A 26853-nucleotide genomic window follows, 5' to 3' on the forward strand; every position below is an offset into this window, starting at 1 on the left:
TCGGTTATTTGGTTCTATTTGTAGAAGATATCCAACAGTTTTGTAGTTGTTGCAACAAGTTCTACACTTGTTGCAACAAGTAGACAATCTATTTATGAATCAACAAATGTTGAGGAAAGATATAGTCAAATTGAACAACCAAACTGACAATCAATCCTCAGAAAGAGATGAAGAACAGAGGAGAGAAGCAGTAGATACAAATAAAGAAAGTGAAGAAGAACTAGAAGATGAAGAAACTTATGATGGAAATGAAGGAGATGGAGTAGATCAAGGAAATTTGCTACACCCCAGAAGGCAGTTGCTGCACCCCAGAAGGCAGTTGCTGAACAAATTATTACTTAAGTTGTGGTATTTGGAGCCAAGGTTGCTGTTGAACAATTTCTATTTATGAACTTATTTATTTTGCTTACTAATTATTGCAACAGATGCATATAGTTGCTAAACAAGTTGCAACAAGTTACTGATTTGTTTCAACAAGTTACTAATTTGTTTCAACAAGTTACTAATCTTTTTAAACAAGTTGCTTAGTTGTTGCAACAAATTACTCACCTTGTTGGAAAAAATCAAACAATTGCTTAAATTATTGCAAAAACTAAAAAATATGTCACAACAGATGAGTTAATTGTTGCAACAGATCATACACTTGTTGAAGAAGTTGCAACAAGTTACTAATCTGTTTCAACAGATGGATCAGATGTTTTAGCAAGTTGCTTAGTTGTTGCAACAGATTAATCACCTTGTTTGAATTATTGCAACAACTTACTCATAAGTTGCAGCAGGTATCTCATATGTTGCAACAACTCCTCCATTGTTACAACATATTCCCGATATTGATCACATTGAACTCCTTTGTTTATAATGAATAACATTGAATTCATTTGTTTATCACTAAATATGGTTGAATTAAGTACTTCACATCAAAACACTCTAATGATCACTCGATTTAGGAAGAATACACTTAGAATTGCCCATCCAATCCATGAAATTACTATCTAATCCATTAAGGATGTTAGTAGATATATATATATTCATCACTAAATACCATTTATTTCCTTTTTTTAACACTAAATATGGGTGAATCAAGTAGTTCGCATCAAATCACTCTAGTGATCACTCGATTTAGTGCATACTGACCTAGTAGATCATCTTTCCTGACTCAAAATACATCAAATTGATTAAGTATTATACATTGATCACTAAATATCGTTGATTTCCTTTGTTTATCACTAACTATGGGTGACTCAAGTAGTTAACAGTGCATACTGACTTAGTAGATCATCTTTCCTGACTCAAAATACCATCAAATTGATTAAGTATTATATATTGATCACTAAATATCGTTGATTTCATTTGTTTATCACTAAATATAGGTGAATCAAGTAGTTCACATCAATTCACTCTAATGATTATTAGATTTAGTGCATACTTACTTAGTAGATCATCTTTCCTGACTCAAAATACCATCAAATTGATTAAGTATTATATATTGATCACTACATATCATTGGTTTCCTTTGTTTATCACTAAATATCATTGATTCCCTTTGTTGATCACTAAATATGGGTGAATCAAGTAGTATCTGTTGCAACTACTGTAATATCTGTTGCAGCAAGTGTAGTATCTGTTGCAACAATTGTAGTATCTGTTGCAACCACTGTAGTATCTGTTGCAGCAAGTGACATAGTTGTTAAACAAGTCCTTACTCTTGTGTCAACTGTTTTGTATAAGGAGCATTTGTTTTCCCTCGTTCGCAATAATTCCTCGATTCCACACTTCCTCTTTGTCCGCCTTCTTCCAAGTTTGCTAGGATCACCATATGGAGGAGGTATCTCTTTCTCTAATTCAAAACTTCTTTTCAAGAAATTTTTTTGGGGGGTGGGGTGGTGCAAAAAACAAAAAACAAAAACTTTTCAAAACTTTTTTTAAAATAATTTTTTTGGGGTGGGTGGGTGGAGTAAGAAACCAAAGAAAAAAATTTCTTATCAATTTTTTTTGCTGGGGGGTGGTGCAAAAAATCAAAAACAAAAACTTTTTTTTAAAAAATAAAATTAATTTTTTTGGGAGGTAGGGGTGCGGCGGGGGAGGGGGTGGTGCAAAAAACCAAAAACTTTCAAAACTTTTTTTTAAATAAAATTAATTTTTTTTGGGAGGTGGGAGGTGGTGGGGCGGTGGGTGGTGCAAAAAAACAAAAACAAAAAAAAAACTTTTAAAAATCTTTTTTAAAAAAAAAACAATTCGGTGGGGGGTGGGGGGCAAGGGAGGGGCGTGGTGGCGGGCTAGGGGCAGGGAGTGGGGGTGGTGCAAAAAAACTTTTAAAAATCTTTTTTTAAAAAAATCTTTTTTTGGTGGGGGGGGGGGGGGGGGGAGGGGGGGGGCAAGGGAGGGCGTGGTGCAAAAAAAAAAAACAAAAAAAAACTTTTAAAAATCTTTTTAAAAAAATATTTTTTTTGTGTGTGGGGGGGGGGGGGGCAAGGGAGCAGGGGTGGGGGTGGTGCAAAAAAACAATAAAAAAAAAATTCAAAATATTTTTAAAAAAAATATTTTTTTGGTGGGAGGTGGGGGGCAAGGGCAGGGGGCGGGGTGGGGGCCTGGGGCAGGGAGGGGAGTGGGGGTGGGGGGCAAAGTGTTAAAAATAAAACTTGAGGGAAAAGTGTTAAAAATAAAGCTGAGGGTCAAAGTGTCAAAAATGAAACTGTTGGGCAAGCTCAAAACCCCTTAATCACTAATAAAAAATCATCACCTCTACTCAATAATTAAAACTTGAATCACCTCCTTTCAATTTTAAAACTTAAAGGCCACTTATAATTAAATGCCCCTAGTTACATTGTAGCCCAACCAAATTGGTTTGCTCTTTCAAATTGTCTTTAGAGTTGCTATTTATTACTTCATGTATCAAAGTATATTCCAATAAATTAAGATATGAGTTTTGTAATACTTAGTTACATTGTAACTATTTAGTTGGTCCAACCAAATAAGTTTGCTCTTTCAAATTGTCCTTAGAGTTGCTATTTATTACTTCATGTATCAAAGTATATTCCAATAAATCAAGATACTTTGAAACCCTTTTTGATAACATATCTTTTTTCTATGTCTTATTTTTGCCGCTACTTTATTTCATTTTTACTTAGGTTGACACAATCAATTTGGTCAATATAATCAATTTTAAGCCCTTTAAAAATGCTAAAAAATTTGTTAATATTGGTGAGCTCTATCGATCAAATTTTATTTAGCAATTCTTAAATTATCATTAAATTTCTCTTGATCTTAGTTTTAGTAAAAAAAAAAAAAGGTTATTATGAAAATATAAAGTTAGATTTAACGATTTAACACAGCTATACAATAGAAAATAAATTTTAAAACTTTAACAATTAATAGATTAAACTCTTGGAAAATAAAAGAAAAGAACCTTTAAATTTTATTCAATTTGCTTAATTAAGTGAGATAGAAAAGAGAAAAGATGCTTACCAAGCGATCAACTCCTCAATCCCATAATTATTGAATATTGATAATCGCATCTTTCTTTTCTTGCAAACAATTTAATTCGTCAGAAATCATGTAATCCTTAATTGGTTGAGTAAGGAAATTTTCTTTTACGAATAAAGCATCAATGAGTTAATGACAAACTAAAACAATTCTTAAACTTTGTTTCAAAGAATTCAATTTATTTTGAATTTCATCTAAACCTAGACTTTAATCACCATATTTGTTTTAGCATAAACCATCATCACATGAAATTATGAGTAGTTAATCAATGAATAACAAAACATGTTGTTCCTACCTCTAACTAGAAATTATATGCTCACAAATTCATAAAATATAAAAATGTCCTTTTCAATTTATGACTATAGTCAATTTGAAATCATTCTGCATACTTTAAATTATGTTACTAAACATCAAGTTATCTCTGTCTCTTTGATATATGTTATCCCAAGCAAACTTGCTTTCTTATAACAATTCTTTTAGTAAATTATCTAATTATATGATCAAAAAATCTCAAAAATTTAACTAATGAATAATACATGATTACACAATTTTATTTTTTAACTAAAAACATTATGAAGTGCATAATTATCTTGATCTTGGGGCCGGGCTCATCACGAGCTTCACTGGACTAGTATGTGTATATATATATATATATATATATATAAAAGAAAGTTAAATTAATTTGTAAGTATTTGCTAACAAGTACAATAATTTAATCCCAATTCAGTATTCACTATTCAATCACAAAACGAACGAAAAACATTGTTACAAATGATTTATAATATGTCAAAAATGACTAGGGTGACCAACAATTTCTTTGGTTCCAGATTTTCGAGGATGATATTAATCGACGGTACGGAACGGAAGATAAAAGTGTCTCACTTCAAATAGTTTAAGAGTAAAATTGACTTTTCTCTTATAGTTGGAGCAACCACTAAAGTGAAGGGTAATTCATTAAAAGGTAATACAGTAATATTTTGTGTCAAAAATAAAATAAAAGATAGAATTATCTCTTTTGAAATAATTTAGAGATAAAATTGACACTTTTTCCTTAAAAAATTTCAAGCTACTCCTTCCCTCCTTAATTTATGTGATGATGCTTGATCATATATAGAATTTAGGAAAAAAAGAAAGACGAAGCTTATGATCTAAAATAAGTTATAGATATATGTGTGGTTACAAATAATCTCGTTAAGTAAAAAAATATATGTTTTGCAAACTGTAACGTACTTTAGGATGAAAGAAATATGTGTTTTCTAAACTGTAACGTAAGAAGTTTGTACACTATCATTGTACATTAACACTTTGTTTGGATGGTTATTACATATTATTTTATAATGTATTGTATTGTATTGTTCAATTGTTTCATATTGTATTTATCTTGATGAATACAACGTTTGAATAGATTGTATCATTTCTCATCGTAACATAATGTCTCACATCACTATAAAAAAAGAAGAAGTAAAATACGGGGTACAAGAGTGTAAAATAAAATATAATTATTCAATAATAAATAAAGATAAAATTAATAGAAGAAATAAGGTAACACGCAGTCACATTAAATCAGTCGTGATGCCAAAAAAGACTTTTGGAGGAGCTTTTAAACCAAAAGAAAACCGTGAAAGCCAGCGCGACTCCAACCAGCAGCCACAGCTATTTTGACTGGTCAACCCGTGAAATATGTAAATTTCAAAAAAAGTACCTTCTTCAATACGTGTTGCTATAAATAGTACTCAATTTTTCATTTTTTTTTTCCTTCATTCATTTCTGCTTCCCCATTGCACAAAGTAACTCTAATATCAATCACCAGGTACTTGTTCAATTCATATTTTTGTTCCTACATAAAATTAATTTTTTTATGTATATGAGTAGAGGTTGAATTCCACTCCTTCGAGTGCGTTTACTTTTTTATATTTTAAATCCACTCCGCCACTTGCCTACACGTACTATTTTTATGTTATTCACTGGTTAGATTTAGGAATTGCTAGGGCTACTGGCTATTACACATTTTTCAAAATTTTCTTAGGCAGAACAATCAAATAGACACTTAGAATTGTAAGATATTCTGTTTCCGCCCCTTCAACTTCACGAGGTTTCATTTAGATCCCTATAGATATTCAATTTGGCAAAAGTAAAAGACTCTTGCTCGATGTGAAGATACAGTTTGTATCATGTGGGAGGATTATATTAAAGAATATCTAGTTACTACTATTGTTGATTTATTGAATCAGTGTAGAAGGGCAGTCCGCTGCACTAAGCTCCCGCTATGTGCGGGGTCCGGAAAAAGGCGGTACCACAAGAGTCTATTGTACTAGTGTATCTTTGTAAAATTATGTGTATTTGAAAGTTTGTAACAACATGTAATCATAAGCATTTATTTATGCGGTTTATTAATGTGGCGCCTTAGGATATTCTGATACATTTTTTTATGAACTATAGTTTGCTTATTCGGTAAGATTGTAAGAATTGGGGAAGTTTAGATAGTTTTCACAAATTTTGGAATTTTCATATTTACAAGAAAAAGTACAACATTGATATCCAAATTGCATGTCTGAACAAAATTTCAACTTCAAATTGACCTGATATGATGGGTTAAACGGGCCCTGTGCCTGTCTTTATTTCCCCTCGTACCCTGTTTCTTCTTTAGCCAGTGTACAGATGTTCGAGAATCAGAGACCATTAGTTTATATGGACACTATCAGGTCACCTAAAAAGCTATTTACAACTAATAACCTAGTAGAAAATGTGGCAAATAACTTCTACAACAAGTTAAATTGCAGTGAATTAAAATTTTATTAGATATATGTTAAATCCATAGTTACGAGTTTGAATTAAGGTGATTGTTTACTGCAATTCATACGTTAAGTGCTTGAGCAGAAATTAAGATGTTTAATTTTTTACGTGATGGTTTCCCCTTCACCTAGTAATCTAGCTACAGATCTGATACCTTTGACTACTTGATTGTTTTAAGTTTAGATTTCTTTCAAGCTAGTTTGTAATTGTTGCTGGTTTATTTTAGCAGTCTTATTTTGACTCCGCTTTTAGCTCTAGCAATACTCTTTCCGTTTAAGAATGATGACAAATCATATTGTCATATGCTGTTGGAATAAGATTTGCAATCTAGTGTTTAAATTAACTTTAGATTCTTTTAAAATGTTTGAAAATTTATTAATCAAAACAAAAAAAAATTGATTTTTCAGTTAGTAATAATGAGGTTGCATAGACATAATTGAGTTCTATCAATATCAACTATAGAGGGTGAACCTAACATGTCAATAACACTTCTTTTTTTTCAGTCAGAAAACTTCAACTTTGTTTTTATGTCCAAACACATCTTTCATTTTTTTAGTTAGAACAACCAAATAGATACCTTTAATTGCATGACATTTTGTTCTCCGCCCTTCCATAGATGTTTGATAGCCCTCATACCCTGTTTCTTCTTTATCCAGTGTACAAAAGTTCGAGAATTAGATACCATTAGCTATGTGGACACTATCCGGTCATCCAAAAAGCTATTTATAACTAATAACCTGGAAAATATGGCAATAACTTCCACAACATGTTAAATTGCAGTGACAAAATCTTATTACACTTTTCGTGAATATAAGTTAAATCCATATGGTACCGGTTTGGATTAAGGTGATTGTTCACTGCAATTCAAATGTTATGAGTTTGAACAAAAAATAAGATCTTTAACTTTTGACCACTTGATTGTTTTAAGCTTGGATTTCTTCAAGTTAGTTTGTCTCCGGTTTTAGCTCTAGTAATACTCCCTCCATCAAAGAAAGACAACGAATTGACAATGTTTAGAGTACGAGGGATGATGTGTCTAATATTTTGTGTATCATACTATCATATGCTGTTGGAATAAGATTTACAATCTTGTATTTAAATTAACTTTGAATACTTTAAAATGTTCAAAACTCTATTAATTAAAACAAAACTGTCTGATTTTCCGAATAGTAATAACGGGATTTTATTTAAAAGAATGCTTAGACAGGATTAAATTCTATCAAGTTGGCTATAAAGGGAGAACCTTACTTGTTAATAACACAATTTTTTTTTTTTTCAAGTTTCACTTACAACTTCCACTTTTTTTTTTTTTTTTTTTTTTCATGTTTAAACACAACTTCAACTTCCAAATTTCCTTTTTCAAATTCAATAACTACTTTTCCCCAAATCATCTCCAAATGCCTTTTAAACAACAACAACAACATGTCCAAATGCCTTTTGAAGTGTCCCAAAAATATTCAAGGAATTAAGTAAGGAGGATGATCATTACTTAGTTCCAAAAATGAGTCCAGCTATGTACAGAAGCAATATTTTCTGATATCTGTCAATTTTAGTTACCTGAAAATTTTGTTGAACCAAGTAACTTTACAGACAACAAACATGGCCGATTCATCACGCGAAGAAAATGTGTACATGGCCAAGCTCGCTGAGCAGGCTGAGCGGTATGAGGAAATGGTTGAGTTTATGGAGAAGGTTGCGAAGACAGTAGATGTTGAAGAACTGACTGTGGAGGAAAGGAATCTTCTTTCTGTGGCTTACAAGAATGTGATTGGTGCAAGAAGGGCTTCTTGGAGGATAATCTCTTCAATTGAGCAGAAAGAGGAGAGCCGTGGAAACGAAGACCATGTTAGCAGCATTAAAGAATATAGAGCCAAAATTGAGGCTGAACTCAGCAAGATATGTGATGGGATTTTGAACCTTCTCGAGTCCCATTTAGTACCATCAGCCTCAACAGCTGAGTCGAAAGTGTTTTACTTGAAGATGAAAGGTGATTACCATAGGTACTTGGCTGAGTTTAAGACTGGGGCAGAGAGGAAAGAAGCTGCAGAGAACACTTTATTAGCATACAAGTCTGCTCAGGTTGGTGATTCATGGTAGCCTGTTCACTGTATGACCTAGGGGTGTCAAATGGGTGGGTTGGGCTGAATTTTTTTTGGGGGGGGGGGGGGGGGGGTCAAAGTGGGCTGAAAAGCGGGTCATAACCAACCCAATTTTTACTAATTTTTTAGCACCTAATAAAACTATATTTTTTTTCTTTATTATGGCTATATATGATATATTAAATTAAAAAAAATGTCTTTGAAAATATTTTGACAAGATTCCTTATGGGTCAATTTGGGCTGCATATCAGCCCAAGGTTTTGGTGGGCTGAGCTAATAAGCGGGCGGGTCCATGACCAGACCAAACTTGGGCGGGTTGGGTGAGTCATGTTTTCATGAGCTAATTTTGCCACCCTAGTTTAATGTGTATAACAATGATTTGAGTTGCTTTGTTGTGGTATAGGATATTGCATTGGCTGAACTGGCTCCTACTCACCCAATCAGGCTGGGACTTGCCCTTAACTTTTCAGTGTTCTATTATGAAATTCTTAACTCACCTGATCGTGCTTGTAACCTTGCAAAGCAGGTATGTTTATCAGCTTATGTTGATTTATTTAACTTAGAATTATTATCTTACATGTGATTGGTCAATCATGCTTACGAAAAAGATAGACATCCTTACAAATCTCAAATCGCATGTTAAATTTCAAAAGGAATTAATTTAGCTTTGGATTTATAATTGAGGGGCAGTTGTTATTGAATTTTGGTATTCAATCATTACAAGGTTATATTTTCAGTTTTCTATTCATTGAAAGAAGTCATGAGTCGCATGAGCTTTCATGACTGAAGGTTGGAGTAAAGTGATTTATGCATTTTAAGACCAAAAGTTTTGATTGGTTATTTTGTTCGAACTGAAAGGAGGGCATCATATCTTTTGCATTATTTTAACCCGTTGTCTTGAGGCATTAGTGATCTGGGGTTATAGTACCTCTCCATGTACGAAGTTAACGAAGCATGTTAGAATTTTTTCCTGTTCTATGTTTTAGGAGCAATTATGAAATTCTAAATTCTTACTAAGGTACTGTCAGTTGTCGTGATGTTATATGTTTATAACTTCTTTACCGGGGGTGGGTCATCTTCAACCCAGGGGCGGAGCCAGGATTTTCAGCAAGGGTGTTCATATTTTAGGACAGGGGATGTGTGAGGGGAAAAAAAACAACGCATGAAAAACACAATGCCTCTAATGCAAAAATAAAAAAATTGTGCCACAGCTGGGATTCGAACTCGCGTCCTGAGCAAGTGTTTGCACACCCTTAGCCGCTGGACTATCCTTTGTTTCTATGTCAAGGTTGTTCATTACTAATATATATCCACAAAGTTCTATATTTGACATAGGCATCCGACAATTTTTTCCGACGAAGGGTGTTCATGAACACCCTTGAGTAGGTGTGGCTCCGCCACTGCTTCAACCGCTCTCTAGATTCCACTCTATATGCGCACCAATTAGAATTAGTTCTCTCCCTGCGGAAGCAGAAAATAGATGTTTGTTGTTGCTGACTTCTACTTGCCTATTCAGTTCCATGAAGATATTTTTATTCATAACACTTACTATTCAAAATATGGAAATAGAAACAGCTCAGCAAACCTCACCCTGTGTTGGACGCAATTTTTTTTTTTTTTTAAAACAAATATTAAATTGCATGGGTTAGTTCGTAAAATGAGTGCTTTTTTTAGTTAGCATGGAGGTAAGAATCACATTGAAATATCTGACAACTTTTCTGCTTATGCATAAACATCCACCATTTAGTTGGCAGTTAGCTTTCGGGAGCCCGAAGAATAGATCCTTTTGCCAAGTGTGAGTTTACAAAGGAAAAGATATTCCCAAGTCCAGCCATATACATTGTTAAGATTTAAAGAAGACTAAACACAAGCATCTTATTGTTATTTATAATGGCAGGATAAAGGAAATTGCCATCTCTTAGACATTCAGGCGATGGACCTTTCATGTTGCAGCTATAATATATCTTGTAGTCTTAAATATAAGGCTCATATCAAGGGACCAGCCTAGACTTTCAAGATTTTGTCTTGGGAGGCCGTATGTGTAATCTTCTAACAACCTTTAGGAATGGAGAACCAATGCTAGTACAGATATCCATACACATGAATGTTTAAAGAAATCTTTGTTGTGTGAGAAGATTTCTTTAATAGTTAAATACTTAATTCATACTAAATAGGATGGGACGTGATTGGTTTTCCACAATGTAGTTATCTCTCGAGGCTATAAGCTGGGGCCAAGCTTTAATTCAGAAAGAATGGTATGGCAGCTACCATTCTCACTAAAAATGATATAACCTGACGTTGAGGAAAGGATATTTAACCTGTCTAGACAGCATGATAAAACATATGTGCAATTAATTTAGAATGTTAGTTTTAGTTGTTTTAACTTTTAACTGTCAACCCGTACCACCTTGCCTTTCGACTGACAATTATAGTTGAAGCAGATTATTATAAAAGCACATTTAGGACGCGAAAAGGTTACACAGTTGATAGAAGATAAACTCTTGAAGATGTAATGACTTTCACTGTGCAAGCTACTCAATTGGTGAAAGTGATCGAAACTATAGAGTCATTTTTTAACTCTTACCTGATTGAAAAAAAATAAAATAAAAAAAATAACGTCTTAACTCTTCTGTTCTTATCTATTTTCCCTTATCTCAAGCTTATGAGAGATAGTTTCTTTGTTATTTTGTAGTTTAAAATACTAGTCTGGTTGTCTATACTCTTTAGGTATAGTTTTCTCTATTCCCACTGCCCTTCCTAGCTAGGAGTTGTATGCAGCTTTGGAGTCCTGCCAAAGCAATACTACAACAATAGAGGCAGCCCAGTGCATTAAGCTCCCGCTATGGGCGGGGTGCGGGGAAGGGCCGGACCACAAGGGTCTATCGTACGCAGAAAAATAAAAACAAGAAGATGCTCCTATCGATGTGTAGAAACTAATAATCAGTGATGTTTTGTATTAGGCCTTTGATGATGCCATCGCGGAGCTGGATACACTCGGTGAGGAATCTTACAAGGACAGTACATTGATTATGCAGCTTCTCCGAGACAATCTTACCCTTTGGACTTCTGATACCACGGTCAGACTCTCTCTCTCTCTCTCTCTCTCTGAAATGCACACCACACAGACACTATCGAATTTCATCAGTTTCCTTCATAAAACGATAATCAGATGCATTATACGTAAAAGAAAATTCACTTTTACTTATTCATTTTAGCATATATAGAGAAGAGCAATTTTTTTCCTGTTTTACCCTTAACATTAATTACTCATTCCCCAAATCATTTCCCAAATTCATTGAGACTATACACCAATTACGGGTATCATGGTACAATATACACTTCATTTATTATTTCTTTAAGGGAGTGCAAAGTTCATTGTGGACAAGTAAAAGTGAAACGAGGGAGTACTTTCCTTCTCCTGATCATGCACACGTACAAAATATTTCTCATGAAAGCCATGACCTTTGTGTGCATCTAGGAAATGGACTAGCTTGATTTGCTAAATACTATTATATGTCAAACAATATGTGCCTTATTGGTTTTGATCATTGGTGATCATGCAATGGTTTTTCTGTTGTAAAATGATGATTCCAGGATGATGCCGGGGATGAGATCCAGGAAGCTTCAAAACAGGAGTCAGGTGGCGGACAGCAGTAACGACGTTGTAGCATAGTCTTGTACTCTTTATTTGTGATTTTCGAAGACTCTTCGTATCACTGCTGAAGTCGTTGATAAAAAAAACATGTTTTAGTATGATGATCTGTTGTGATGATATTTGCATCGTCATTTAGTAATTAGATTTGAAATACTGGTATTTCTTCTGTGCTGATGTGTTGGCTTGTATTTCTAGTTTCAATTGCATATGTTGATTAGCTTGTATTTTAAAGTCATTCAATAATTCAATAGTTCCCAAATCAATTATCTTGCAGCCTCCTTTTAAATCTCACAACATATATCGAATCATTGCAATTCTAGTGTGAATGTCATCTTTGGATGCTGGACCAGTAACAATTTGTAGGAGAAAATTTCGTGCACCCTATTTGGTTGCCATTTTTTTAAAAAAAAGTTTAATTGGTTACTGATTTGCTGATTTTCTTCTTCTTACGCTTCAAAAAAGCTTTGTTCGATGTTAATTTACAGTATTTCATGACTTATTGTATTGTGGATTTCCGTAAATTATTTATTTATTTTTTTGCTTGATTTTAGACTGAAAAGGAATAAATTAGATTGAGGTATCCATTTTTAAATGAAGGTACCATGTTTCACTTCACTTACTGAAGGTACTATGAGTGAAACACCAAGCAAAACAAAACACAGTTTGTTCGAAGTTTGGGATTGCCAAACTTCAGACAAAAAATATCTGAAGCTTGGGAATGTTAAGACTAAACATCAGACAAGAATCTCAAAATACGACACATCAGTCGTTGCTATACATTTTTTAGACCAACTTTAGTCAAAATTTTCGTCTTTAAGTGTTTGTTTGTAACTATTAGGCCAAACATTAGACAAAACTGTCTGAACACTTCAGCCATATGTGATTAAAGCGCATGCAAAAATGCCTGAACACCTCGGTCATATGTAGCTAAGTTCAGTCCTAAACATATTGTTTTTGCAACTTGAGACACAAACCTTTGTAATTTCACTACCGTTTATGTAAGGTTATTGCCAAAGTGGATAAAATCGCAATTTTCTTTTTAAATTTTGGGTACAGATTAAACAGTGATCCCAAATTCGGATATTTGAGCACTTCACCCTTTGTATTGTATACTTGGCCATCCCTTTTTTTAGGGTACATGCTATAAGCCAATGCATCAAATTGTCAACAATAGGCTCTATATCAAGTAAACTATATATACTTCTTAGTTCTTACCCTAATTGAGCCATGAGGATGACAAGATGGCATTCCAAACTATGCAGACCAACTTAATTGTTCCAAATGAAATTGGAACTTGTAGCTTTTACAAACCTCCATCAATTCTTTGAGTAGCAGGCAAAATCGTACAAGCAAATTTTAAATATTAATCACATCAACCTCATCAAAAATTACTATTGTACAGAGGTAAATAAAAGCAGGTCTCATACAATTTTACTACCATGTGGGATTATCATTTCCATCATTCTATATTTTCCTATGAGTTCAACAATGTACAGCACAAACTGAGAAGTATCAATATATTGATTTGGCACAGTGGACATTCTCTATATACCCAGAGTTACAAGGTTTTTCACAATCTACAATGTTGTGTTGGAAATTAGCCGTACTTCATACAAATCATTCTCTCCCTTTACTGCAAGCACAAAGTTACTAAGATTAGTCCAAACAAGTCCAATTTCGAAAGTCACATAAATAAGGTCAATAAAATTATCAACTTTAGAACTAACCAATTTCAGAAGATATTCCTGGTCCAAAGAAAGACGTAAATTTCGCCTACCAAGATTTAAGCAGATTAGAATATAAGTATTGAAACCATATGGACGAGATGGAGGTATTTACATTATCGTCGTTTTACCTGTCTTTTTTCGAAATCTGACAACTGCAAAGCTTTTGCCAGAAAGACCAGCACTAGACAATATTTACCATCCTCAGTCACCTGAAACATAAAAATTACCAAATGAAATCAGCAGCTGAAATTAAAATTTGAGGGGAAGTTACACATTTGTCCGCTTGGCAGAAATAATTACAACCTCTAGCCAAAAATACAAAAAATATTCACTAGTTGTGTATAAAATATGTATATTATATGTATATATACGTTAATATACAAAAGATATACATTTTCTGGCTATTATATTGATGGGCGTCTATACAATGGAAAAATCCCAAATTCTTCTTTCAGAAGAAAAGGAAAACAAGTTTTGACAATACTCAATAAGCATAAGGCTATTTGCAAGCAACTCAATGGATTGAAGTTTGGTTATGGGGTGGCTCTTCAGGACAATGACGAAAATCCCCAAATTTCTTAGTAAAAGCTGAATAGCAACAGTGTCCCCAAGGGCTTTGGTCTAGTGGTACTAGCGCAACAATTGATGTGTGGCTTAGGCGCCCACGAGGAGTTCGAACCTTATAGCGTGGTATTTAAGTGGAAAAAGGTAAAAGAATGGGATATTATCCACTAAGTTTTAAATTGTGGACTGACTGGTCCTTGGGGATTTCTTGGTTATTTAAAGAAAAAACCTGAATAAAACTGCCAAGATCCAATTGTGGAATTGTAAGCAAAGGCGGAACCGGGATTTTTAGCTTATGGGTTCTGAACTAAAAAAAAGAGTTTGTTTACTGGGTTCTAAATATATTATTTGTATATACTAAATGAATTTTTTAACACAAATACAGGGCTTGAGCTGAAACTACTGGGTTCTGTCGAACGCTACTATTGTGGCTCCGCCCCTAATTGTAGGATCCACAGAGCTTCATAGTTTACGTGGGAGGAATCAATTTATAAAATATAGAAGCTATAGAGTCTAACAGGAGACAAAAGCAATATTCAAAAGAAAAGCAGAAAGCAACCAATATAGATAAAACAACTACTCGGCATATTATTTCATAAGAGGAAGCAAATCATTAATTAGAAACATAATCAAGTTCAAGGAGCATACCTCTTCTCTGATGTTTTGTAAGATGGGAGCAGCTCTACGTGGTATTCCTCCGCCCTGCAATGAAACAAGAAAAGAAACATAGTCCGAAAATTTTATCAAGAGATACCCTTGATGTTTAAGGCCTAAGTCCTAAGGTCAAGAGATCAAATATATTAAACGCATAATACAAGTTTTAGATAACTGATTTTTTCTAGTCACCAAAGCTATTTTGTTTCTATTCCACTTTAAAAAGTACATCAGTGTCAGAATTGGGCATAAATCTGGCAATATGTGAGGCTGATATGAGGGGTAAAAATATATGGAAGACAAAACTCATCAAACCAAAAGAAACAAAAATGAAGAAGATATATAATGCGACGAAACTTGAGTGAACTTGATAATTTAGTCAAACTTGAGCAACCAGATACATAATTTACTCATTTTACAGGCTTTGAGTCAATGGTTAAATAAATCTCACCAATATTCCTGAAAATTGATTACAACCTAGTGAAGAAGATGACATTATTTCTACTAGTATAGAGATAACTTCTTTTCTCTAAATTCCACATTAATGAACTTGCAAGAATGTGTATTCTGCTAACAATTTAAGCAGAAAATTCCTAGAAGACTTCTTAGGGACCAAATCGATCACTTTCGCAATATGGTAAAAAGTTACTAAAGAAACAACATCCAAAGGCTCCCTTTTGCTAGGAGTATTATTTTCCATTGAGTTATAAAGCTCACATCATCCAAAGGCTCAAGTAATTAGAAAAGGACCTACCATATTTATTTGTTTATATTTTCACCAGAAAATTAATTGTGCTTGCTTAATTTATACTCTCCATCCTTTAACGCTCTTGTTTATCTTTTATTATTTTTCATTTTGTTTTTGGTACTTCCGTTTTTTATGAAATCCAGAGTCATGAAATTGACGGCCTCTCTGGAGAACTTCTCATAGTCATCAAGTTAAATCTCCCTTCCAAGAAAAAAGGACAAATTTTATCTGAATAAAAAATATTCAGTTTCCAAAACACAAAGAGAAGGAAACTTACCAGTCCAAATTGGAAAATACGCTTCAATGCCTCATCCAAATGCTGCTCATCCCCATAACGGTATCTTATCACATCGCTTCTGACCTTACAGAAATAAAATCCTATTACTAGTTAGTCAGTAATCTGAAGATTGTATCCATCCTGGATATGAAATAACTGAAATGATATCTGGGAGTACAATCAAAAGAAGTATTAGTAGCAAATCATCAATATTAGGAAACAATTGCATTTTATCTTCAGTTTTATCTTAGTAGAAGAGTTGTCTCGGGAAATGTAAAAGTTTGACTTGACCCAGTGACAAGCGACAAGTTACTCTGTATCTCAATATGAATGTCCATGTTTGTGATCATTTCGTGTTAATTCAGGGAACATAAAGACCATTGTTACTTTGGTCTTTTGGGAATAGAAAAGAGAAAAAATATATTCAGAGAGGAGTAAAGGTGGAGAAGAAAACATTTGTATTAAGAGTGGTAAAGGTGGACTTCGTGAAATAATTGTGGAGCCTAAGGTTCTATAAATTGTATTTTACAGGGCCGAGTAACCGTGCTAAAAAAAAAGTTCCCTTTTTCCCATTAATGGGGTGATTAATATACAAGACTGGCAGGCATTCTTGGTTGCGCAGTGGGAGCCCTTCCAACAACTTACTTAGGCATGCCACTAGGGTCTAAAAACAAATCTTTAGACATTTGGAGTGGGTTAATCCTGGTCAGCAAGTTCAATTGTGGAGTTGGAAAGCAGTATGGAAAGTGAAACTACCACCTAGAGTAGCCTGTTTTGTATGGCTAGTTGTCAGAGATGCTTGCCTAACACGAGACAACTTAAAGAGAAGGGGGATGCAATTGTGTTCACGGTGCTACCTATGTGGAAAGGAGGTTCAAAATAATTGTCACTTATTTATACAAAATTGTGCAGTTGCTAGAGTCCTCTGGAACCTTTCTTTGAGTATGAAAGGCCTGTGATGGATCATGCCTAGGACTATAGGGGAACTGCTTTCTGATTGGAATTTTTCTGGTGGACTAATTAGACAAAAGAAGTGGTGGAAGATTATTTTAGGATGCATATGGTGGACCATTTGGAAGGAAAGAAACAATAGGTGTTTTGAAGGAAATCGCAGCTCCTTACAAAAGATTAAGATGAACTGTCTTTTTTTTGTTTCACTTTTGGTGTAAGGAAGATTTTGTACAGTATGTTGATTCATTGCTAGATATAATAGCATCCCTGTAGTAGGTGGTAGAAGATAGGCATGCTGCTGGTTTTCTTGTAACTGTACAGATGGCTTTAGCACAGTCTTTGTGCTACACTTGTATATATTATTGATACCATTGTCAAGAAGAAAAACCAAGCTAAATCATACGGCTTCCCAAAAAAGTTGGAGCTTCTTGGGATGCATTAACGTGCTTTAAGAAAAGCATCAAGCAACAGATGGGTTTTCAGAAGAACATTACCTGCTTAAGGACTGGAGTAGCACATTTTTCCCTTAATAGCTGAGCATCAGCATACGTCATACATGGCACAGGTTTGAGCTCCGCATACTGAAAAAATAGAAGAGACTAAGTTATCCACACAAAATATTTGCATCAGTTAAACAACAATTACATGGATGTAATATTTCACAACTGAAGTCCTATGCCTTATTAACTTCATACAAGCAACCTGGTTAAAAAAAGGAGAAATAAGATCACCTTAAGAGCCATGCCAATTATTGTAAGTGGGAAACCATATGTCAACATCAATGCAGACCACTCGGAACCTGGAAGGATGTTAAAATATGCCCCAAAACCATACCTGTAGAGTGCAATGAACAATAGAAAGAGTCAAGGTAGTGTTAAGGCCAGATTTAAGGGATTTTTTCAGTTTTGGCCCGTCAAAATTAATTACGGGCGCTAGCCAAAATATACACGACATATACACTGACTATGTATATTATATGTAAATTTATGTTTACAATATGTATATTTATACCTAATATACAAAACCTATACATTTGCTGGCTATTATTTTTTTGGGCGGTGTAAATATTCCCAAATTTTTAATGTGTCTAAAATGAGAAAGCAAGAAAGTAAACGTGACTCCAATAATCTCTTTTCTTTACTATGAAACTATAAGGGGGGAGAAAAAAAAAAAAAAAAAAGAAGAAGCTAAAGAGTGTGGGGCTCCGAAGAAATTAAAAGGACAGGAAAAGTATTAAAGCCTATATATGAATGTACATAAGTAGAGCTCTTCATTTAAGGAAATTATGAAACGAGTATACCAGAACAAATTGCTCTCTTTGTAATCTAATTCTAAACTACTTATAGTTATCCTTCAAAATGATTTTGAGATATTGCCATTTGTTTCAATTAAAAATATCAAAAGACAGTGAAGAACATAGCAAACTCAATTACATGACACCAGGAACGAATAACACATAGTTATTTTATGTGCTTGTTATTTTAAAATCATTGGTAACTGAAATTTCTACATTCATTAAGCATTTACCATAAAAAGAAAAAAAAATTGACTATCCGTCATCGTTATGCACAGATATGCAAACTATATCACTTAAAGATTTGTCAGCGAATGTTAAAAATTTTGGGAGAAAGAACTAAGGACAATAGAGATTGACTTGCATCCTCCTCCCTTGCCATAAAAGTATTTATTTGTCAATTTAGAAAACTAGGAAGTCAGTAGTATAAAACATGATGAATTAGTTATACTCACGAGAGAAGTGAAACACCAAGACCAAGTCCAATGACACCAAAAGAAACCTGCACGTTACAGCAATTTCAGAGAACATCATTGACAATTCCTTCAGGACTAGTAGATTAAAGGGAAGTAAGATACATTGGTATCCCATAAAACATTTTTAGGTGGTAATGTTCATTTTAGTCAAAATTAAATTTCTCACCAGATCAAGTGATTAATCCAGTATTATAGGACCAAAAAGTTCGAGCATACGAGGATAGCAATGCAATCTTTCTTAATGATATCAAAGGTAGAAAGCGAAGAAAAGGCCAAGTTTAAATGGGCTTTAAAATCAAAAAGCACAACTAAATCGTGCATTTTAGTGAAGAGAACACATAATGAAAATAGAAAATAATTTTTGTAATGTGGGGGGGGAGGGGTGTGGCTGGTGAAAAAACAAAAAAATGGAGCCCTATCAACTTTTCGACCTTGTCTTTGAAAAATAGCAATTGTCATGGGTTTCAAATCACACGTGCGAAACTCCTAACAAAATCTTGGAGTTTTCCCCGTGAATTTGAAACTACATGACGGTGGTTATTTTTCAACTACATGGTTGAAAAATGGTTATTTGTTGAATTTTACTCCCTCCACTTTACAATAGAAAAATGAAGCCGTCTCAATTGAAAAGAAGAAGACTCCGCACCTTCAACTAATTCAAACAACTTAGCCACTAGGAAAGTCATATCACTGAACATTTCTCTCCCGAAATAGTTGTCATATTTCACTTCTCGAGAGTCAAATTTGATTAATTTTTCGAGCTAAATTGGATTAAATTAATTCAATATTTAAATAGAAAATTTAGAACTATATGGCGATGAATTTAACCATCAACTAACTCAATACTTGGAGTCTAATCTGGTGAATTTAAAACTATATATATGATGGTGGCTATTTTTCAACCATAGGGTTAAAAAGTGGTTATTTGTTGAATTTTACTCCCTTCACTTTAAGTAGAAAATTGAATTCTTCTCAAATCAAAAGAAGAAGACTTTGCGCACCTTCAACTAACTCAAGCAATTCAGTCACTAGGAAAGTCATATCACTGAACATTTCCCATCCCAAAATAGTTGTCATATTTTACTTCTTGGCAGTCAATTTGATTAAATTCCGGAGCTAAATTGGATTAGATTAATTCAATATCTAAAAATTTAAATTTAAATATTCAAGAACTTTAGATAAATACTATAAGTTGTCATTCTTCTCATATCAATACGGTAAAAAAACACATCTTCAAATATTGATCAAAATTCATGTATTTTGACTCTCAAGAAGCGCAACTAAACAACTAGTCCAGGACAGAAGGAGTATCCAATAATCATTCCACTCCAAATGGGCCTATTTCTTTAGAAGCTAATCAACATTTAATTGCAATGTTTTCCCTTCAAATGGGTTGGTCTTTAATTTTTTCTTCCCTTCATTAAAAATGCGGAGCATAACTTGTGAGATATTATGAGGCGAAAATATAAACTTATGCCCGCGAAAAAGTTGTTTGTTATGAGGGACAAAAATTAAAGACCAGCACAAAATAGGGACAAAAGTGCAAATGACCCAAAGAAAAAGTACCTTAGCAAGTGAAAACTCTTCATCAGGAACAATAGACTTGTCTGAAGTTAAAGCAGGGGATGATGGCTGAGAGGAAGAATCAGCAGCTTTAGCAACAACTTTAACTCTAAGACGATACCTGGTTTTCGATAAAACTGAATCTTGATTACTCAAAGTGGTAGATTTTTGTACAAGTGATGGCCATGTTAAAGGTAATGAAGGTCTATTTTGGACATGAATTTGAGTGTAGTTAAAGATGGTAAAACTTTGAGAACAAAAAAGGGTTCCACCAGCTCCCATACCTGCTACTATTTGTAAATACTTTTGCCGGAAAATTCTGATTATAAGATTATAAGTTGGAGGAGAACAAGAGGCTGTAGTGCAAATACAGGTAGAGGAAAAGCCAAGCGCCAAATGTTGGAGAAATTTTGGATGATGATGATGATGATGATGTGGCATGTTTTCTACTTCTAGTTTTATTTTTGGGGGAAAGGGTCAAAAATGTCCCTCTACTTTGAAAAAAAGGCTAAAAATATCCTTCATTACAATTTGGATAAAAAATATTCTCTCTTCATTAAAGTTTTCAAATATATTCATATCTTAACGGAAATCTCTAACATAACCCGATTTTATTTTTAGACATGCTTTATTTAAAACCGACTCAACTGCATAAAAAACCCATATGTGACCAACTTGTTCCCGAGTCCTATATCTGGAGCCACTAAGCACAGGAGCGGGTAACCCATATGCATTTTTTATTTAGTTGAGTCGGTTTAAATGGAACAGGTTTAAAAATAAAATTGAGTTATGTTGGAGATTTCTTTTAAGACGGGGTATATTTGAAAAATTTAATAACGGGAGGGGTATTTTTTAACCAAATTTATAATAGAGGATATTTTTAGCCTCTTTCCCAAAGTAGAGGGGCATTTTTGACCCCTTTTTCTTTATTTTTCTTGTCTTTAAATATATTTCATCTTTGGACCAAAAACAATCAAGAGGTGAAATAAAAAAAGGGATGAGCATAAAAAAAAAAAAAAAAAAAAAAAGGATACTTAACATAAATATACTCTTCGATCATCTAGTTTACCAAACATGGCTAAAGTATACACTCAGGGGCAAATCTAGGGGGGCAGTATGGTGTTCAACCGAACCCTTTTAGCAAAAAATTATACTGTATATATAAGGTAATTTTTAATATTTTTATTTATGTGTGTGTGTCTATATATATAATATTATATGTATATTTAGCATAAACTATGTACGTTGTGTACATTTTTAGTATATTCAAACACTGCAAAATATCTATGCTATGTACATATTTTGTAAATTAGATTGATGATATTTGATTGTAATTTTTCCAGAAAAAAGTAGTGTTTAAGTTAAGTTGAAAAAGCATATTTGAAAATTAAAGTTATGTTTGAATATGCATTTAGCTTCAAAATTTTGAAATTCTGTCAGTGCAAAAGATTAATTTGAAACTCATCTTCCATTTTTGTTTTAAAAAATTAGCCTAATATATAACCAAACACTATTTTAAATAAAAGATTGAGAAAAAAAATCTATCAACAAAACGACTCTTGGAACCACACTTTAATTTTTTTGTACTAGTGGTAGTGTAATGACCACAAAATCTACTAAAAGCTCTTGTAATTAAGGGGCTGGGTGATTTGAGCAGGTTTAAAAATTTAGGTTTAGAATTTTTTTTAATGGCGTTTGACGTTTATTTTAAATTTTTTGATTGTTGGTTGCAACTCTTCTTTAAATTTCTGAAACAAAAAATAATTTAAGTAACTAGACGGCTTAACAAAGATTCCGTTTGACTTGACCGTAGAACATCACGTTCCTCAATGCATTTCCACTATAAAAAATATCCAATCCCGCAAAGGATTGTTCATGGAACTACTATCGAGATTCTTCTCTTTTTCTTGAAGACCCATCAAAAAACATCACCCAGTAAGTCCGATTGAATCTGCTTTTTCCTGGATGCTCTATAGGAATCCATCGCTATTCCTTTCCTCCACCGATAAAGGTCAGTACGGGCCCAACACTTTAGATTATAGTGCATTTATGTGTATGTAGTTGTTTTTGAATAGTGATATATATATATATATATATATATATATATATATATATATATATATATAAAGTATATATTAATATTTTTAATATGGGGTGCACTTTTTTTTTTGACATTATTAATTTGCACTATTTTTATGCATATATATATATATATATATATATATATATATATATACATACATACATATACTATGTTCAAAACACGATTAATATAACATTGTAGTTTGTACTCCGTATCTAAAACTTTATTATATTAGTGTTTGTTACGAATAGAAAGTCTGCACTTTTTTTTTTTAACATTATATTTTTTTTAATATGGGGTTCACTTTTTTTTTATATATTGCTTGATTTTGATAATATGGAGTCCACTTTTTTTTTTCCCATGAGTTTGGAGATGGTGAGTTCCATTTTTTTTCTTCCTTTTGTTTTATTGCTCGGTATTATTTAGTATCCCCCCTCCCCCCCCCCCCCCCCCTTTTTTTTAAGGGACAACGGACGATGAAGCATGGGTCTAAACCTATGCTTTATATAGTTTCTTCTTTTTTTTTTTTTTTTTTTTTATTTTTATATTGTTTGGTGTTGTTTAGTATGGGGCCCACCCTTTTGGACATTATTAGTTTGCACTATTTTTATGCATAATATATATATATACTATGTTCAAAACACGATTAATATAACATTATAGTTTGAGCTCCGTAACTAAAACTTTATTATATTAGTGTTTGCTATGAATACAAAGTCTGCACTTTTTTTTTTGACATTGTTTGTTTTTTTAATATGGGATTCACTTTTTTTTATATATATTGTTTGATTTTGTCAATATGGGATACTATGTTCAAAACACGATTAATATAACATTGTAGTTTGTGCTCCGTATCTAAAACTTTATTATATTAGTGTTTGCTACGAATAGAAAGTCTACATTTTTTTTTTGACATTGTTTGTTTTTTAATATGGGATTCATTTTTTTTATATTGCTTGATTTTGTTAATAAGGAGTCCACCTTTTTTTTTTCTCGTGAGTTTGGAGATGGTGGGTTCCACTTTTTTTTTTTTTTTTTTTTTTTTAATATTGGTTGGTGTTTTTATTTTTATTTTTTTAAAATTGGTTGGTGTTTAATATGGGGACCACACTTTTTTTTTTAAATGCTTAATTGGTTGGTGTTTTTTTAAATTTTTTAATATTAGTTGGTGTTTAATATGGGGACCATACTTTTTTTTTATACCAGACTATTAGTAATAATTTCCTACACTTTAAACATAATTTACTTTTATTTTATTAAAAGATATAAAAATATTTTAAATATTAATTAACACCTTTTTTTAAAATATTTTGTTAATTTTGTACAATAACCAAATGTGGAAGTAAAATTTAATCATACCTTATATTTGAAATTTTTTCTTCAAAAGAAATAAATAAAAAATCTTACCATAAATATTTATTATTTTATGCTTATATAAATGGAGTAGTAATGATCCGGTCCACGCAAAATATCAATACATCATTGAGGACCCCACGCATGACTTTTTATGGCTTAAATAAATGCCCTCAAAATGAATTTTAATCTCCAATAAGTAACATGTTTCTAAATTTAATTATTTATAAGTATGAATTTGAAATAAATAAAAAGAATTTACTAAACAGATATTATTAATGTAGAACTAAATTTCGTCAAATGAAAAAGGAAGATTGTGTAGCCCTTGCATAAAGTAAATTAACAGTTAAAAGAGGAAGCACCAAAATGATATAAAATAAAATAAAGTAGTAATTTATTTGAACTGTAATTCGTGTATTTCAGTTCTCAGCCTTAGAAAATAGCTAAAATTGTCAATTGTAATTGCAAAGTAGAGTGGAGCCCACGTGACCAAAAAACAATTGTCAAATGGTAGTAAAGAAATCAAGTGGGCCTACACTTTTAAAAGGAATAGTACCTAACCCATACTTTTGAACTTATTTACGTAAATGCCACAACGGACGACGAAAAGGGACCAACCGGTGCTTCTAATATAGTAGTAATGTTAGATCATAGATGGGAGAATTTATAGAATAAGTTAAACAATACTCTCTCCGGATAAAAAAAAAGAGTCCACTTAGCCTTTTTTTCTTGGATAGAAAAAAGAGTTCACTTAGCAAATCAAGAAAGAATTAACCTTGTTTTTTCATATTTGCCCCTATTAAGTGTTATATGATCAAATCTCAATGCCTATTTAATTAGGGGTAATTTAGTCAAATTACCTATTTTTGTCTAGGAGTTAGTACTTTCTTAAGGGGTGTACAAATGGCTAAGTGAACTCTTTTTTTGATCCGGAGGGAGTAATTGATTCCGTGATACTTTTCCATTACAAGAATAAGATTATGGCCATTTAATATGATTATATGAAATCCCAAGTATCTCGGAGTTAGACCATTGTTGCAAAGCAAATGATCTAGGAAGGACCGGCGTGTGTTCTGTACCTATAGGACCAAGTTCTCGGACGTGGGAGGTTTCTTCCGTCTCTAGGTGTAGCCGACATTGGTTGAGTCGGGATTGACTGTTGTCCTCTCTGAACATACTACGTCTTTGCTCCGTTATATTTTTTAGTAAAATACATGTTGAACATTCACACACTTTATTGTTTTGTCTCATTGCCGTGGAAGGTTTAATAAACACACATGCGGAATAAGTTTAAAGTGTTTAATAGGTACAAACATTAGACTATTAGGGGTCGTTTGGTTTAAGGACTCATTAGTCCCGGGATTATAATTCCGGGACTAATTTATCCCAGCACTAATTTATACCTTATACCAAACATGATATAAAAATTAGTGCTGGAATAACCCACCTTATACCTTAAACCAAACGACCCCTTAGAGTAAGTGTCGAATTTATGACACTTTCCTTATTAGTATTTCTAAAAACGAATGTCACATTATAATATTTAAAAATAATTTAATCTTATGAGATAATTTACAACGGTAAATTATATAAAATTTATTTTAGATCATAAATTTTAAAAGTTATTTATTTTTTCTAAATTTCGTGACTAATTAAATGTTACCACGTGAATTGAGACGAAGCAGTATAACTTTGAGGGCCGTGTGCAGGTACTAGCGCTATTGGACTTCATATAATAATAATAATAATAATAATAATATTATAAAAAGAAAAGATTACTCTGAGGCTCTCTCAAGTCACAATTACACAAACCCTAGCAAAATCACAACTTCAAAATGAAGCCTCCCATTTTTATCAACTTCAATTCAAGATTCTTCAAAGTTGTTTATTTTTATCACCTTTACAGAAGAACTCATAAGGTAAAATGTTGGGTTACTTTAATCTTTGGCCATGAATTTATTAAGACCCATCTTTAGTTTATAAGCTAATAATGACAGCTGCAAATCTTTAGGGATAGTGGGTTCTGTCAATGGATTGATTGACTTGTCGGGGTAAAAGAATTGCTACAAGAAATTGTCTGATTCTAGATTTAGGTCGAAGAATAACAGCTTTTTTGGATTTGATGAGTTTCATGATAATTATACGGTTGTAGGTATATTTTGTATTTACAAATATGGCTATTTAAATCATCTGACATCTTTTAACTCAACATTTGCCCGTTGCTTTTTAACAACTAGAGCTTGATTCAACGCTTCAAGATCTTCTAGTTCTTCTTTTTTCTCCTTTAGACTCTCTTTGATCCCGTCTAGTTTTTTCTTCACATCTTGGCCCTCTCCCATGTGTTTCGTACGCTCTATCTCCCATTCTAGCGCTTGCTTTTGTTACGAAAACGGAGAGCCAAAATGTGAAGAAAAAATTAGATGAGATCAAAGAGAGCCTAAAGGAATAAAAAGAAGAACTAGAAGATCTTGAAGCTTTGAATCAAGCTTTAGTTGTTAAAGAGCAACGGACAAAAATATACGTACAACCTTATAATCATCATGAAGCTCATGAAATTCGAAACAATATATGACACAGTTGCTATTCTTCAACCTAAGTTTAGAATCAGGAAATTTCTTGAACTTTCTAGTTGCTGGTTCCATAGAAGCAACTATTTTGCCCCATCGGCATGACAAATCAATCCATTAACAGAGCCGACAATCCCGGAAGATTGTAAATGAGAAGCTTCATTGGGCTATTACTGATGGTCCTCACATGTATAATGGTTGGGGCATCATTTCTGTTGATATGGCTGATGAGAAATGGGGAAAGGTAGAGCAACATTCTTGGGAACGAAGTGTTGGTTTGAGGCTAGGAGTGTTGCTGTGTTGGGAAATGATCTTTCTGTACTTTGTAATTACCGTAGCACTCACGTAGATTTGTGAGTTATGAAGGAGTATGGAGTAAAAGTCTTGGAAAAAAATGTATACCATCAAATGTCCCAGTGATCTTGAGAAACATGTGCTTCTACCATCCTTTTGCATGTCAAATGAAGGCGAAAGTCTTCTAGTGTTTGGATCAACTTCGATGAGATACAGCCCAAAGGATGACACAATCAGTTATGCAGATATTAACAACTTTGGTTCCTGTATCG

The 26853-nt window shown here is 33.1% G+C and overlaps 2 protein-coding genes across 4 annotated transcripts; one reads left to right on the forward strand and one right to left on the reverse strand.

The window, feature by feature from the left end:
• The first annotated feature begins 5053 nt into the window (after positions 1–5053).
• LOC132616882 (14-3-3-like protein) lies at positions 5054–12293 on the forward strand. Of its 3 annotated transcripts, none has more exons than XM_060331643.1 (5): positions 5054–5165; positions 7867–8355; positions 8779–8901; positions 11336–11452; positions 11970–12293. In XM_060331643.1, exons 2-5 carry the CDS (start codon positions 7876–7878, stop codon positions 12030–12032), a joined length of 783 nt encoding a protein of 260 aa, XP_060187626.1. In that variant the 5' UTR covers positions 5054–5165; positions 7867–7875; the 3' UTR covers positions 12033–12293. The 3 variants fall into 3 exon arrangements, with proteins under 3 accessions (XP_060187626.1, XP_060187624.1, XP_060187623.1); XM_060331641.1 differs by having other exon boundaries at positions 5154–5293; positions 7856–8355; XM_060331640.1 differs by having other exon boundaries at positions 5154–5293.
• Positions 12294–13374: 1081 nt separating this feature from the next.
• LOC132617833 (uncharacterized) lies at positions 13375–20746 on the reverse strand. The gene is made up of 9 exons (XM_060332907.1): positions 20288–20746; positions 18701–18747; positions 17683–17785; positions 17446–17532; positions 16001–16084; positions 14970–15023; positions 13886–13966; positions 13758–13803; positions 13375–13663 (listed from the first exon to the last, which is right to left on the reverse strand). The coding sequence occupies exons 1-9, from the start codon at positions 20723–20725 to the stop codon at positions 13608–13610; spliced, it is 996 nt and encodes a 331-aa protein (XP_060188890.1). The 5' UTR covers positions 20726–20746; the 3' UTR covers positions 13375–13607.
• Positions 20747–26853: the final 6107 nt, after the last annotated feature.

The sequence above is a fragment of the Lycium barbarum genome, chromosome 11, assembly GCF_019175385.1.
Source record: "Lycium barbarum isolate Lr01 chromosome 11, ASM1917538v2, whole genome shotgun sequence".
Classification (NCBI taxonomy): Eukaryota; Viridiplantae; Streptophyta; class Magnoliopsida; order Solanales; family Solanaceae; genus Lycium; species Lycium barbarum.

What these genes read in the sequence shown, in the direction of transcription:
- LOC132617833 (XM_060332907.1), bottom strand. Translation starts at nt 20,725, where the DNA reads ATGCCACATCATCATCATCATCATCATCCAAAATTTCTCCAACATTTG. An exon ending in CTACTCCAGTCCTTAAGCAG is followed by an intron (nt 16,085 to 17,445) that starts GTAATGTTCTTC and finishes TATTTCTGTAAG; the next exon opens with GTCAGAAGCGATGTGATAAG. An exon ending in AGGAATATCTTCTGAAATTG is followed by an intron (nt 13,664 to 13,757) that starts GTTAGTTCTAAA and finishes TTGTGCTTGCAG; the next exon opens with TAAAGGGAGAGAATGATTTG.
- LOC132616882 (XM_060331643.1), top strand. Translation starts at nt 7,876, where the DNA reads ATGGCCGATTCATCACGCGAAGAAAATGTGTACATGGCCAAGCTCGCT. An exon ending in TAGCATACAAGTCTGCTCAG is followed by an intron (nt 8,356 to 8,778) that starts GTTGGTGATTCA and finishes GTTGTGGTATAG; the next exon opens with GATATTGCATTGGCTGAACT. An exon ending in TTTGGACTTCTGATACCACG is followed by an intron (nt 11,453 to 11,969) that starts GTCAGACTCTCT and finishes TGATGATTCCAG; the next exon opens with GATGATGCCGGGGATGAGAT.